Genomic DNA, 14,242 nt, shown 5'->3' with positions numbered 1-14,242 from the left:
CTTAGGGACTAGTAAAGCGCTATATAAATACAGGCCATTTACCATTTACCATTAGGATAAAATGAATAACAAAATATCTGTGTCAGCAATGTCCAACATCTCTTCCCAAAACAAAAATGGAGCCTATAATGTATAAGCAAATAATAAAACTGCTTCTTCTAAGCAACAGACTAAAGGAGGACAGAACTGGAAAAATCAAGGTGGCGTTCATTTAATATGGTTTTCAATAAAGCATAGTGATGACAGCTTTTAATGAGCCTCATTAATCTTATATGTGCCAATTACCAGAGCCGTGTTAAGAGTTGCAAGTGTACAAATTTAGTTCAGTTCTTCATTCATCATATTTTGCAGTTATTTAGCCCTAGAGCAGGATTATGACCGTCTCTAATAATGAACATTCACCTGAGTGGATAATATCACTTTGGCATCAGAAGCAGTTACACAATTACACGATCTTGATAGTGCTACGCATTTGTTTTAAGGTAATGAAAATGGAGAATCGATAATGCAGAAAAAAAACAATAACAATAATATATATATTTTTTAAAGTTACGCAATAGAGGATTAGCTTGAATTGAGAAATCAAAAACATAACGTGTGTGTTCCTGGAAAATCCTATGTAGTTCTGTAATATGGAAACTTTAAAGCATAAATCTCAGGAGAAAATAACTGGACTGTGAACATCGAGGTTGCTCAGTTCACTGGCTGCTCTTTCTTTGTCATTGTCACATGCGAGTACATCGCAGCAGCGCCCAGCGGGATGAGGCCAGTCAGAGGGTTAGCATCAGGGCCTTCTGGCACACCAAAGAAAATAAAAGCTGACTGTAATGGATGAATCATAAGGTCGTCACTCACGCATCCACCAGGATCAGCATGTCCTTGGGTGAGGCCGCCCCCTGGATGTACCTGGTGAGTAATAGCAGACACACATACATAGGTTGTGGCTACTAAGCACATACAGATATATATGTGCACAAAGAAGTGGAAAAACACACATGCACAAAGGAACAGTCAGTAACTGTAATGCAGAAAGGCTATTTTTAAAATGCAAAGCACAAAGACAGAGGCACATATTAGTTTTGAGGCTGTACATTTGAAATCTTCTCACATTCACCTTTTGTGAGCAAGAAAGCAAAAACTTACTAACTTACATCAATTGCTTTGCATTTCAAATCAATCTGAACTTTGTTAATTACATGTCTGCTCTCATTTCTTTAATAAGCAAACAGTTGGTTGTCTTTGTTAGAGTGCTCAGATGCTAACAGGCTGTCTGAAGCTAATGAAATTTAATAACATGTTTAAAAGTGTACTGGTGGCTTCCAGCCAGATTTTAATAATTTTCAGGCAACTAATTAAGCTTTTGTATTGCTACCCTTTGATCTGCAGTGGCTTAATCATCATAGTCCTCTGATGTGTTTGTTTAAATTAGTTTTGCTTTTGGCAACAGATGTGAATGTGATTGTTTTAAACTATGCGTGCATGCAGATGCTCTTATGACAAACCGTGTAATGAAACATGCAAATACAGTTATTATAATAAATGTTTCACATGACAATTGCTCAAAAACACCAGATAAATATGGAAGCTCGATGACAGTAAGGCACAAAAACCTCACCACACTGAGTAGATGCACCTACCATGGTCGTCTGCGCACATCGTAGAGGTCGATCTTATTCTGGGATTTGCTTAGGTCCATCCATGGGGATGCTGAAATTTTGGCAAAAGGAAAAAACATGGTTATTTAGATTTAGACCTTAAAAAAAGTACATTTACACCGATAACAGACATTTTCGCTTAATAGGACTTTCTTACCTATAAAATTACATTCCATTTTAAACTTTGCCTCAAGGGGCACACTTTAAAACACATGTCTTCAGAGCCTTTAGCAGACAACTTGTCTGTCACTCTTAAAAACTTCAAAACCGCTTTAGCTAAACCTGTAAAACTGAGTACTAAAACATATATACACTATAATGACAAAAGCACTGAGTCACATTACACCTGCAGGACCTGACGCCTATGGACACTCATGCCATTAAGCTTGTGGTGTACAATTTTTGGGCTGATGCTAATGCCAGAGTAGATTTGAAAATGCATTTACTGAGAAAGCAGAGCATACACCTGTGGTCATGGATGTACCTGGAAAATTTAATAATGTTGATGGGTGAATGTAAAGGGTTAGGGTGAAAACTCCTGAATTCAACAATCAAAAGGTGTTGCCCATTACTTTTGTCTTTACAGTGCATCTTCTTTTTAGTATTGTACACAATCGAAAATGTAAGACTTCCTCAAGTCTTGTCACTGTGACATTGCCAGAGGAGTCTTACTGTGATAAAACAGCAAAGTCTTATAATATTGGTATGTTTTATGCTCCTGGTGCTTGGTCCTTGTGTGACTCTGTCTTTTGCTATGGATTCCCTAATGATAAACTCTTCCTTAGACTACAAAAGAGGATTTGAATGATTCAAAATCAATCTGTGCTTTTACAAAAACTGTGAACTTATTAACATTACCAGAATTTCTGAATTGAGAATATGGACTGCTATTAATTGAAGTCACAATTATGACTAAACTACATGTAATTTGAAAAATTGAGATATATTGCAATATTTCTGTTTGGTTAGCAGTGGTTTCCTTCATGTTGTTTTTCTATTAATACCTTTTTGTTGTTTTTCTTACAGTGGAGGCATGAACAAACATTTTAGCAAGTTGTAGAGATTTCAAAAGCTGTTACCCTTGAGTTTTTTTTATCACTTTTTTCAGTATTGCAGGTTGTGTTTGTGGTGTGATCTTAGCATCATGTCTACTTCAACTGAGAAAAGCATCAGTCCAGTCTGCCATTAGTGGATCATTTGTCCTGTTTCCTACTGATTAAAACCACGGTCTTTTCTAGTCTGTCAACTTATGCAAATGCCTAATTCGTCCTGTAAGATCTCTGTTGAGATAGCACACTGATCTGTTACAGCAGGCTCTGTCAAAACTAAACAGTCTTTGTGTTCCTTTATTTACAGGAAGGGGCATTAATTGTAACCCATGACTCCTAGTAGTTTCAGGAGAAATAACGACAACAACACTTCCTATACTCAAGTATTGTATATAAATGCCCAGTGTACATAAAATAAAAGACATAAAAGGTTGTACTTTTATACATTTTTTGCAACTATTGTTTGCAACTGTTAATTTGACATTTAAGATGCCACTATTTATTTTTATAGGAACCAGGAAGAGAAGAAACACTTGCAAGTGCATATGTTTTACAACAATTATTTAATGACTACTTTGCCTATTTCCCATCCCGAGTTGTGCCAGATTTGCATGCATTTGACTGTAAGATGATTTCCCTTTAGTGGAAATTTTGTGTTCCTTTGACTCACCACCAAATAGTCACATAGTTGCAGGTCTATGCCCCATTGCAAGCTGGGCTGCTTACCTGGGAAGTAACGAGCCAGTCCTGTGGCAGAGCCAAACACTTGCCAGAGGAGAGAGGGATCTTCCTCTTTGTTCTTCCGGAAAACATCCTCCAAGGCTTCTGTCCAGTTTAACTCATTCAGAATGATGGTAGCTGAAAAACACACACACATGGACAAACACATCGAAACAAAGATGAAATGAGTCATACTTGTGCAAAAGTATAAAATCATAAAAATCACACAAGCACAAAATGTCAAGATGTTTCAGAAAGTATTTACTCTCAAAAAAAGCAATTCTGGAAAAAAAAACCTCACTTGAAAGTCAGATATACACACACACACTTGGATTTGGCAGTATTAGTCTACTGACACTGACGGCAAAGAGGAAGCTTCCTCACTGATATTCAAAGTGATGTCTGGCTTCTTCAGTGAGATTTATATTTTAGTTTTTTGCTCTAAAAACATTTTCTATAGCAGGGGAGCAAAAAAAGAGGTAAACAAAGACAGGAGAGACATGAAGGTAAAAAAAGGAAAGTATGATTCAATTTGATATTTCTGGAATAAGAAAAAATCTTCCAGGTACTCACTGACTGGACATGCATTGTTTTGTTTAACTGTTGGTCTACAGAAGCTCACGCTGGCTTAAATCCCAGACAATGTTTTTAGATACAAAGAAATCACAGTCTTCCTGGAAGCGTAGGCTACTTGTTGAAATGACTCATACTTGTGTGGCCTATGCAGATGCCTCCAACAAAGTGAGATTGTTCTAAGAGCAACTGAATTAAAAGAGGAAAAAAACATCAACATAAAAAAGGGGGCAGCCAGGAGATAAAGGCTTTGCTGAGGCAGTCGTGTTAACAGTTGACACCAGGCTGTCTGCTAAAATGTAAGAAAGGTTAGAGTGATGTACCTGTAACTCTGAAACTTAATTCTAAACTAAATGAGCATTTTCAGCTTTTATGGAGTCAAATCAGGACATACACAAACTCACATAAAGACACATAATAATGTCAGTTGAAGCAGGCAAAGACGAACTCGGAGGATCTTATAGCAAATCTTATATAAGGTGCTCTATTTGACTCTCTTCAACCTGCCTGCAGTTGCTGGCAGTCTATGAGCCACTTTCCAATTACATATATTTCTATATGTATAAAAAAAATCTAGAACTCCTTGCCTTCCTCACAAAATCCTGTTTTACCCAGCCCTGTAATTCTTTGTACCACAAAGAGGGAGTTTGGGGCACTTTGGTACTATAGTGAAATGTGTGTGTCCCAGTGATAAGTGGCCCTTAATGGATTACTCCTGCTGGTTTCTCCACTAAGACTAACAAGAAGTCTCAGGATAAGACGCACTGTTATGCCCTCACGCTGCTCATACTGTATGCTGAAATAACAGGGAAAGAGCATCTTGATTATTTCATTCAATTCACTGCCACAGGATACATGATCTGTGCGAATGTCAATACATAATGACAAAATGAATCCCTCACAAAGAGAGCAGCTCCTCGCTCACTACGCATGTTTTTTTCCCTAGCTGCAGCTTATACAATTGACAAACTCATTATAGTCTCCTCTGGGAATATATCGCAAACAATTGAGCTCACACAACCCACATGGGCAGATTAGGCACCACTGACAAGCCCTTAGCAACAACACTGTAGTATTGCAGGGCTGTGTCCTTTAATCTCAGCTATAGACTGGAACAAATTACAGTAAACAGATCCATCTCAGTGCTGACGTGTCAATAGAAGGTTTGAGGTCAAAAGGGTCAGAGGAAGAAATGAGAAGCATCACAGCAAAAATGCAAACTCTGGAAAGCTCTATTAGTCAGGTGGAGATACTGAGATTTGTTATCCTGTGGTGTGTTTGCATCCACTGCCATTCACAAGAACTGTATTATGATATAAACTCCTCTCTCCTGTTTAGCTCTCTTGATTATATACAATTTGATCCAGTGAAAACTTTATAAAAAGCATAATAAAAGCGCTCTGAGCTCAGAAATTGGTATGGGACTTATTTGTATGCCACCAGACTTTTGCTACACTGGAAAAAACTACCAGTCCTTGTTGTAGATAATTAATTACTGACCGATCAGATAATAATTAATTCAGAAAGGATGCTTTGACAACAACCATGGCAGCCTCATAAATCACACGATTCAAATTCAAACATGGGAGATAAAAAGTGTGAGAGAGTGGGAGATAAAAAAAAATTAATGATTCTTGGTCCAGAGAAGTTATGGGAACTGATTATGGAAAAGATAATTGAAAGTATTCACTTTGTGGTGGGTAGATGCCTCCAATAACACATCAAGCAGGATTCTGGCATAGACTGATGAGTGAGGGTGTTGGCTTCAGGACGAACGGAGAAAGCGACAAGGTGCAATGCCAAGCGATGCCCTGCAGTGTTCCCCTGTCATCAGCTAGCTGGTGGCTCAAACTGCCTATGTGTTTCAAAGTAATTACACATTGGGGACTGATGTGGTGAGAACCTGCAATCATCATATCAGAAGGGGGCCCTCCAGTCCCTGCCACTCACAACTGATTGTGACATAAGCACAAACGCATCCCTTTTGCAGCAATTCACACATCATTGGCATCATCGCTGTGCGAGGCAAAGCAGGATCAGACCCGAAATGCAGGACTCGGGAGCAGGACTAAGCTAGAAAGCAGCTTCACTGCTGAGTTTACAGGTCATCAGATAAACAAATGCAGCTACTCAAGATTACTTAAACAGAAGGCAGACAGACTCCAAACAGACGGCTCACCCAGCTAGAGGGGATAAGAGAACGACATGACAGGGAACAGAGGGCGATAGAGGACTTAAATGCACACATGAGCTGGGGGACAGGTGCAAGTGAAGAGATTCAATTAACGAGCAAGAGGGGAAGCAAAACTGAACACAGCACACAAGACAAGCGGTTGTCAAAATAAAACAAGAAACTGACACTGAGACTGAGACTAAAACACATGAACCAGAGTACACAGACCAAGGATGAAACTGGACAAACACGGAAAACATAACAGAAACACAGACGAGGCAAGGGGAACCTAGGAGGATAGGAAAAACTTGTGGATAACTAACAAAGAAAACTATGAATACCAAATCAAAATGAAAACACAACCTAACCAAAGCAAAGGTAATACTTAGACTGAAAACTACAAAGTTAAATGGTAAATGGCCTGTATTTATATAGCGCTTTACTAGTCCCTAAGGACCCCAAAGCGCTTTACATATCCAGTCATCCACCCATTCGTGATGGCAAGCTACATTGTAGCCACAGCCACCCTGGGGCGTACTGACAGAGGCGAGGCTGCCAGACACTGGCGCCACCGGGCCCTCTGACCACCACCAGTAGGCAATGGGTGAAGTGTCTTGCCCAAGGACACAATGACCGAGACTGTCCAAGCCGGGGCTCGAACCGGCAACCTTCCGATTACAAGGCGAACTCCCAACTCTTGAGCCACGATCACCCCCCATAAATAGGAAATATCAAACACAAAACTCTATTCAAAACAGAAAACTCTGGGTACAAAACCCAGGATGTATTTTTCTTGATAATATAACAATATTGAAGAAGAAACTACACAGAACAACTGAACAATGTACAGTTAATATTAAAGAAGCACACACTGGCCCTGACTTTTCTGACTTCACTGATTGTACCTCTCCAATGACCAATCCTGCTAATCAGTGGCTCCACCCTGTTGCTGCCTCAATTAAATGGAGCATGGATGTCGTGCTCCATCAGTCTAATGTGAGCAGCTTTCTCCTCCTATGCTTCTTGTCATTAAGAACTCTCTACTACTAAGAGAAATGTTTGTAAACCATAATCTGATTTGTTTTCCACTCTGCCATTATCTCTGATTTAGTTCCATGTAACCTTACCGGCCACACACTAAACAGGCTCACATTTAGTTGTTAAACCAAACTAGAAATAGAGGTGTTCCTCTGTGGTCTGATTTGGGCAGGAAGTTTAACTGTTTTGGTTTACTGGCGTTTTTTGTAATTTATGTAGTAAGCTGGTTTCATTCTCTTGGTTTGGCATGTAAAGAAGAAAGCTTTCACAAGGCTCTTTCAGCCCTGTGAAAAATTAAGAACACCCCATGATTTAATAGCTTGTAGAACCCCTTCAAGCACCAATAACTTTCAAGCAATCATTTTCTGTATGGCTTCCATCCATCTCTCACATTGATGTTGAGGAATTTTGTCCCACTCTTTTTAAACACTGACATTTGCAGACATTAATTTATGCACAACTATCTTTAGGTCCCACCACAGCATTTCAATCAGGTTGTGCATACTTTGTAACCGGACTGCACACGTTTGTCACACGACTGTTTCCAATGATTTTTGTTATCCTGTTTTGTCACAGTGCTTTACTTTAGCAGTAAGTAACCCTACTTTAACAACTGGTTTTACTGGTTATTTGCTGCTCTTATGTACCATCTCTGAGCTGCGACGCCACAACCACTCCATATGATTTGTAAAGACCCTGCTGATTGTGTTGATAAACTTACTCCATTCTAATCTATTTAGCTGTCATGCTTGAATCAAAGAACTGGCCAGACTATCTCCATCTTGTCCTTGCCATTGCAATCAGATGACGTGATCAAAGAAAGAGACAAAAAAAGAAAATGACTGTGCATAAGTCTCACTTTGAGTTTTGAAAAAGATGGTGGTTTGTGGACCAGATGGATAACACACTTGAGTAAATACTAAGTAAAATTACTCTCTGTACACATTACATTTATGTATAAGCATAACCTGACCTGGGACCACAGATACAAGAAAGATGGAATCTGCAGGAAAAACATTTTGAGGTTGTGAAGAAAGAAACCCCCACACACCAATGTCTGTCTCCTTGTTTTCAAGAAAAGGTGAAATGGGATTAAAAGAAAGAAACTTTCTCAGTTTGGCTACTCATTTGGGGGAGAATCCAAAAGGTATGCTCCTATCAGCTGATTAAAAAAAAAAATCACAGGAAGGCATCCAACTTGTCGCAAGGACACAATTTAAAGCTGCACTAATGTAATGACTGTGAGATGGGAAGAAAGATGAAGGAAGGATACGCACACAGAGATAGACAGAGATGAAAATGAAGATACCTCAAAGTTTGGCTGCCAGCATCGTAAATAAATTAGGACGTGCATCAAGTGGCACAAGAGTGCAAAAAGAAAAGAAAATCAGTTCATGTGCTGTGAGCTTTGCCAAAGGGGCTGTAACTATAACACACACACACGCAAACACGGTGTCACAGTATCCCAGCATGTCAGAGAGTTTGTGTGTCTGGGGCTGACAGGTGCCACACAGCGTTGATGCAAACGGGCATCAGACGAGCCTCGGATCTCCTGCCAAGGCCGCAATGCTCTCTTCTCATCTCTTCTCATCGCATTCATGCCAGTCTGCTTAATGAGAGAGGAGACATGCATACACATGATCCATATACAGTAGAGTAGGTGCATATGATGTGACACACACACATATGCACACAGCCCTCACACCCAAAGTGTTTCTTCCTCTCTTTCTCCTTACGACACACACACACACACACACACACACACACACATACAAACCTAGCCTTTTCTGGTAAGCATGCACACACACACACACGTAAACATGATAATGAATCCCAGTCTGACCACCCACATTGGAGCAGTGGGTGGAATGGATACCAATCAGTAAGACTAATGCAGAGGAGAAAGACGGTAGCGCATTTGTCTCCTCACAGCACACTATTAATATGCCTAATATAATAGAGCGAGGGATGGGGAAGAGAGGATAGAGTGATAGAGGGTGGGGTGAAGGGAATGAGAGCAAAGTACTGAGGAAGACAGAAAAAAACAGAGCTAAGAAGGTACACACAAAGGCATGAAAAAGGAACTAAAGCATAAAGTAAAGAGAAAGGAAAAAGAAAAAGAGGAAGTGATGGGAAGATGTAGCGGTTGTGGAGAAAGTCTACTGCAATTAAAGGGTCGGATGATGCATCGCTCCTTTAGCATCAGTATAGCCACAAGGACGCCAGCCTTGTCTAGACAAAGTCCCCTAATCAAGTTACCAATCCTTCCTCCATACAACGAGATAGAACATCGGGGCGTGGCTAAGTGTGTGTGTGTGTGTCTCCTCCTACACACACGCACACCCAAAGACACACAGATATTGCCATAGCAACGCTTCTACTACCCAGAAGGAGAGGCAGCAATGTGGCAGCCTGTCCTTGGAGATAGAAAGCAACAGCACTAGCACAGCTTTATTACTGCGCTAACAGGGACTCTGCCCAGACCCCACCCTCCATCTCCTGCTCCTATAATGGTAAAAGTTATTTTTTTAGCTGTATTTTACTGAAAATTGCTGAAAATATTACCTTAAATGCAATCGGTAACGCAGTCTATTAGGTCAGGTTTTTAATTTAGAAACAAAAATTAACATTCACAGATTTGTACTTTTCCTCACCAGTTCTTTGCTGGTGTTAGTAACAACAACAGTGTGGAGTCAGTTCTATCTCAATTGAGAACCAGCCCACAATTCAACAGGTTTAAGGGCCATTGATTATGTAATACAATAAGCAGAGTTAGCAGAGTAGCTTTCAAGTCACACTAACATTAACATGAAAGTAATTTAGGGTTTTATGGTCCCGCTAGAAATAGACAGAAGGACAGACGCCCATAAATACTGTAATGAAGCAAAAAACAGTTGAACGAATCACACTAAGAAGAATCCCCTCCTACCACGCAGGCCCCCTACCCTTCTCTGTCCTTTCATCATCATAACTGCGGCTTGTAAAAATAACTGAGTGCATTTGGCCATTTGGCTATGACAAAAATGTCTGCACAGTTAGAGGCCCGTCACTGTGCACATTTATAGTCCAATATGTTGACTGACTCGCTGTATAAGGGCATTAAAGTCATGTGACTAAGTCCACCGAATTTAGCCACGGGCCCACAGAGAAGATCATCTCTGGAATTGATAATGAATGTTTCTGCACCAACGCCTGGATTAGAAAAAGTTAGTTAAATGTTCTGATAAATGTTACTATCATGTGTAGTTTAATGTAGTTTGTAATGAAGTTGTGACACATTACTGTAATGTGATATGTTAAGCTGCAGTCAGTGATGAAGTGTGACTATGAAAAGCTTTTCTAAAGCTTGAACTGAAATAGTAGAGTTCATTCAGATTATTATGGTGAGGCAATTATGACCTCTAATTCACTGTTAGTTTCTCAAATTACAAGCTTCCCTTTATGTTGTCTGCCCTCTTAATTCTAAATGTCCTAATATAGTATATAGTTTCTATATCGCATATAATCTATATGCATGCATATCTACCAGCAAGGACATTTAATACAAGTATTTCTATGCACATGTACGTACAGGCATGCTTATAGCTATATATTTGTGTGAACCAGTGTCCAGTCATTATACTCACACGGTAGATGCCCATTTTGTATTTGACACTGTAAGGTCCTAGTAAATCAAACGTCAGTTATATAGCTCTGAAAAAAGTTTATAGCTAAACTTGTTACATTTAATTACAGCAAGCTAAATTTAGTATGATCAATGACCCGACCATTCTGTTTTCCGACTTTGTGCTGGGGGCTTCAAATTGGCCTGGGTTGGTGCACTTTTGAAGAAAGAATTCAAGTGTTTTGCAAATTTCGCAAAAATAGTGCCATGATTCGTCATGTAGAACGGCCACATTAAAATGACGTACAAGCAGAGTGCAACGGCCAGCGCAACACAAAATTTGGGGCCTTCGCTCTAGGCAGCGCATTCCGCGTCGTATGGGAAAGGGCCTTTAATCCGACGAATGATAAGAAGTGTGCTTTTGCATAGGCACACTTAATAATTCTATGGTGTGAACATTAGAGTAAATAAAGACCCTTGGACAAAGATACTAAAAGATTACTGATAAACATGGTCAAATAGCTGTGAACAGCTTCAGGCAAATACAAAGCATCCTGCCAAAGGCCAATATACAGACCTTCTATGCAACTGTTGAGAGGTCAGTGGGGCCATCGTGGACATGAGGGAAAGGAGCAGCTGGTGACCAGGGTAAAGTGGGAGCTACAGACTGCTGACCACTGGGAGGATGGCATTTGGGTTATATATAGACTGGAATGGTTTAGCCTTAACGTGGAACTGTCTACACAGTGCAGACAGCACTGGAAGGCTGAGGTCACATCCTGAGTACTGTAAATAGTACATATTGTGACGAAAGGTAAAGAGAGAGAGAGAAAGCGTGTGTGTTTTTTTAACTTACACCCTTCATATATATCCGTTGGGATGTGGACGGCAGTTGTGTTGTAGGAGACGTCTCGTTTGAAGTCTGGGTCAAAACTGAAATCCTCGGGAATGTATGGGATCCTCTTCTTCTCCTTTCCATCTTTCTTCCCTTCTGTATCTGACTCGCTTTCTATCCCACTAAGCTACACATGAAAATAAAGAAGAATAGCAGAATTTGATATTTTAAAATCGCATGGAAAACATTTTTGGCTTTATGTGTGTACACTGTAAAATTACTGCATAGTACGTGTAGTATCTTCATGTAATGGATAATGTATGCTAAATGTTATGGAGTGATAGATAAATGCCAGTATCTAGATAGAAGTAGATAGAAAGGGGAGAGTCAAACAGAGAGTGACATTAGTGTGCAGTGGGTGTGTGGTTGTTTCCCACTGGGGCTGTGGAGAGGAATTAGATGTCGAAATCTGTTTATCAAAGCAGACAAATGATGTCCAAGGCCAGGAGAGGCATTAAATGCGTGATGCACTAAACATGAACTGGCCCTAATCCATAAAAAAAAAAACCTGTCTCATAAACACAAGTCAAATATTAGTACAAGCACAAAACAGCTTTTGTGGCATGCACAAATTTGTACTAACAGAGATTTATTTGCATAAATTTTAAAGTGTTACAGTTCTTAAAGGCTACAATGAAAACTCAAATCAGTTTTTCCCCATTGTAACAATGCAACAATGCTGCTTGATGTGGATGGCTTGTAGGATTTTACTGGAGAATTGGCATCACATCAAATTGCTCATGTTGTACTTACGCCGTCTTTGGCATTGTAGTAATTGATTTTCTCGACCTGCAAAAACACCAAAACAGGAAAATATCAATAACGCATGACAAGAAATACACAAACTCTTAGTCTAATCTAGTATCTTAATACTAGATTGAAACAAAGCATCTAATGCTGGTCCAAATCTTAAAGGTGTTTTACCAAGATTGCCCTCACAGATGGCCATGCTTAAAAGGGTGTGGTGTTTCCTTATTGCTCCCAGTCTTGCCACATTGTGCACTACCTGGAGTACACACTGGTATATGTCAGTGCAGTGTAAAACTAAGTGTACAAGCAGCTAACAAGTTGACCTGTCACTGACAGCAGCAGAAAGTGTGTATTTCAGTGTCCAAAACAGAAAAGGTTTATCATCAGGAGAGCATGAATGTCCTAATTCTACACGTAGCACAAAGAGCGAAAGATTTCAATTAAAAAATTAAGGTTCCTATCCTAATTCCTGTTACCACTGGGATTCCATTCTGCAACGATGGGTCACTGGAGGCTAATCACCAAATAGCTTAATAAAATTCTGTATCTCAATAAATCATGTTCAACCTCAAAATAAAAAAAGAAAAGAAAAGAAAAGAAACAGAAAGCAGATGAACAAAACTTAAAAAAAAAAATGCTAAAGCTAGTCTCAAAAACCATAACAGGGCATCTGAATCTCTCAGTTTAACATTGCACCTGCTACTTTTCCCTGCAATCCAAGTGAGTTTGTGTCTGATACTGAGCAGCAGTGAAGTAAGTGGTGTTGTTTTGCTCTTACACTGCTGGGCTTGCTGTCGGTACATGGGCTAGCAGAGTGATAACGAGCTAGCCTAGCTGTTGACGTAAGAATGCCCCGGAGCCACAGAGATGGTTCACTGATTCCAACCACCTGCATACCACCTCTGAAGTGGCACGCCAACAGGACAGCAACTGCTCCTGCCACTAACACTGCTGTGTTAGCTTAAAGAGTTTGTAATTATCTCACACACAAGTGATTTAGCAGGGCAAACTGTGCCAAACACAAACATCTGCTCTCCATTTTTCTGCTTTGACTGCTCCAATATACCAGAAAACTTATGAGATCAACTATATATGCAAAGTGTACCACAACACACCCATACACACAAGTTAATAACAGCAGACTGTCTCATGATGTTTTGTGTCAGGTGACGTTAGTGCAGACAATTTGCACATTAAGGTCACACCATCATACCTCCCAAAGGAGAAAACTGTGTGCAAGAACACTTAATGTGTGAGACAGGCAAAGGAGATGAAGGGAGCGTAAGAACCAAAAAGTGAATACATACATAACAAACGTGTATGTTGTGTGTATGATCTATCTTATCTGAATATGCATATGCTTATTAATGTATTGCATCTCATTTCACACAGGTACACCTGCAGTTCATTTTTACATTTTTAAACACCAAATGACTCATTTAATGTGCTATCCACTTAGAAAAAACTTGAACATCATCTGTTCCCACCAGTTATGGTGCTTTCCATCACTACTTTCTGTCAACAGTCATAAAAGGCAACCTTTGTTTTCTCAGGTAGGTCGTAAAGCATTATATTTACATTTTAAGCAGCATAAAATTTGGGACTTTAATCCTAGTCTTACATGAAGTATATCAATGCGATAAGTGAATACCAAATGCAAACACAAACAACAGCAAAAGGATTAAAATGATTATGATGCACTGACACATGCAAATGTGCTGTTCTTACTGCAGCTGGCACTGGCTTTCAAGTGTCAGCAGGAAGAGGTGTCCAGCATTACTGACC

At 39.7% G+C, this 14,242-nt stretch overlaps 1 protein-coding gene across 5 annotated transcripts in view; it reads right to left on the bottom strand.

Annotated features, from left to right (window-relative positions):
* The window catches only part of cacna2d1a (calcium channel, voltage-dependent, alpha 2/delta subunit 1a), a 100,095-nt gene that overhangs the window by 44,882 nt on the left and 40,971 nt on the right, over window positions 1-14,242 (bottom strand). For all 5 annotated transcript variants that reach the window (XM_005930258.2, XM_005930260.2, XM_005930261.2 and 2 more), the window contains exons 5-9: window positions 12,461-12,496; window positions 11,669-11,834; window positions 3,431-3,562; window positions 1,638-1,707; window positions 856-906 (exon numbers count right to left, since the gene is read on the bottom strand). In XM_005930258.2, coding sequence (XP_005930320.1) covers window positions 856-906; window positions 1,638-1,707; window positions 3,431-3,562; window positions 11,669-11,834; window positions 12,461-12,496 — 455 coding nt within the window. The remainder of the gene's footprint in view (window positions 1-855; window positions 907-1,637; window positions 1,708-3,430; window positions 3,563-11,668; window positions 11,835-12,460; window positions 12,497-14,242) is intronic.

This window comes from Haplochromis burtoni, unplaced genomic scaffold, assembly GCF_018398535.1.
Source record: "Haplochromis burtoni strain Fernald_Lab_line unplaced genomic scaffold, NCSU_Asbu1 Contig_131, whole genome shotgun sequence".
Lineage (NCBI taxonomy): Eukaryota > Metazoa > Chordata > Actinopteri > Cichliformes > Cichlidae > Haplochromis > Haplochromis burtoni.
This window is presented reverse-complemented; position numbering and strand designations above follow the sequence as displayed.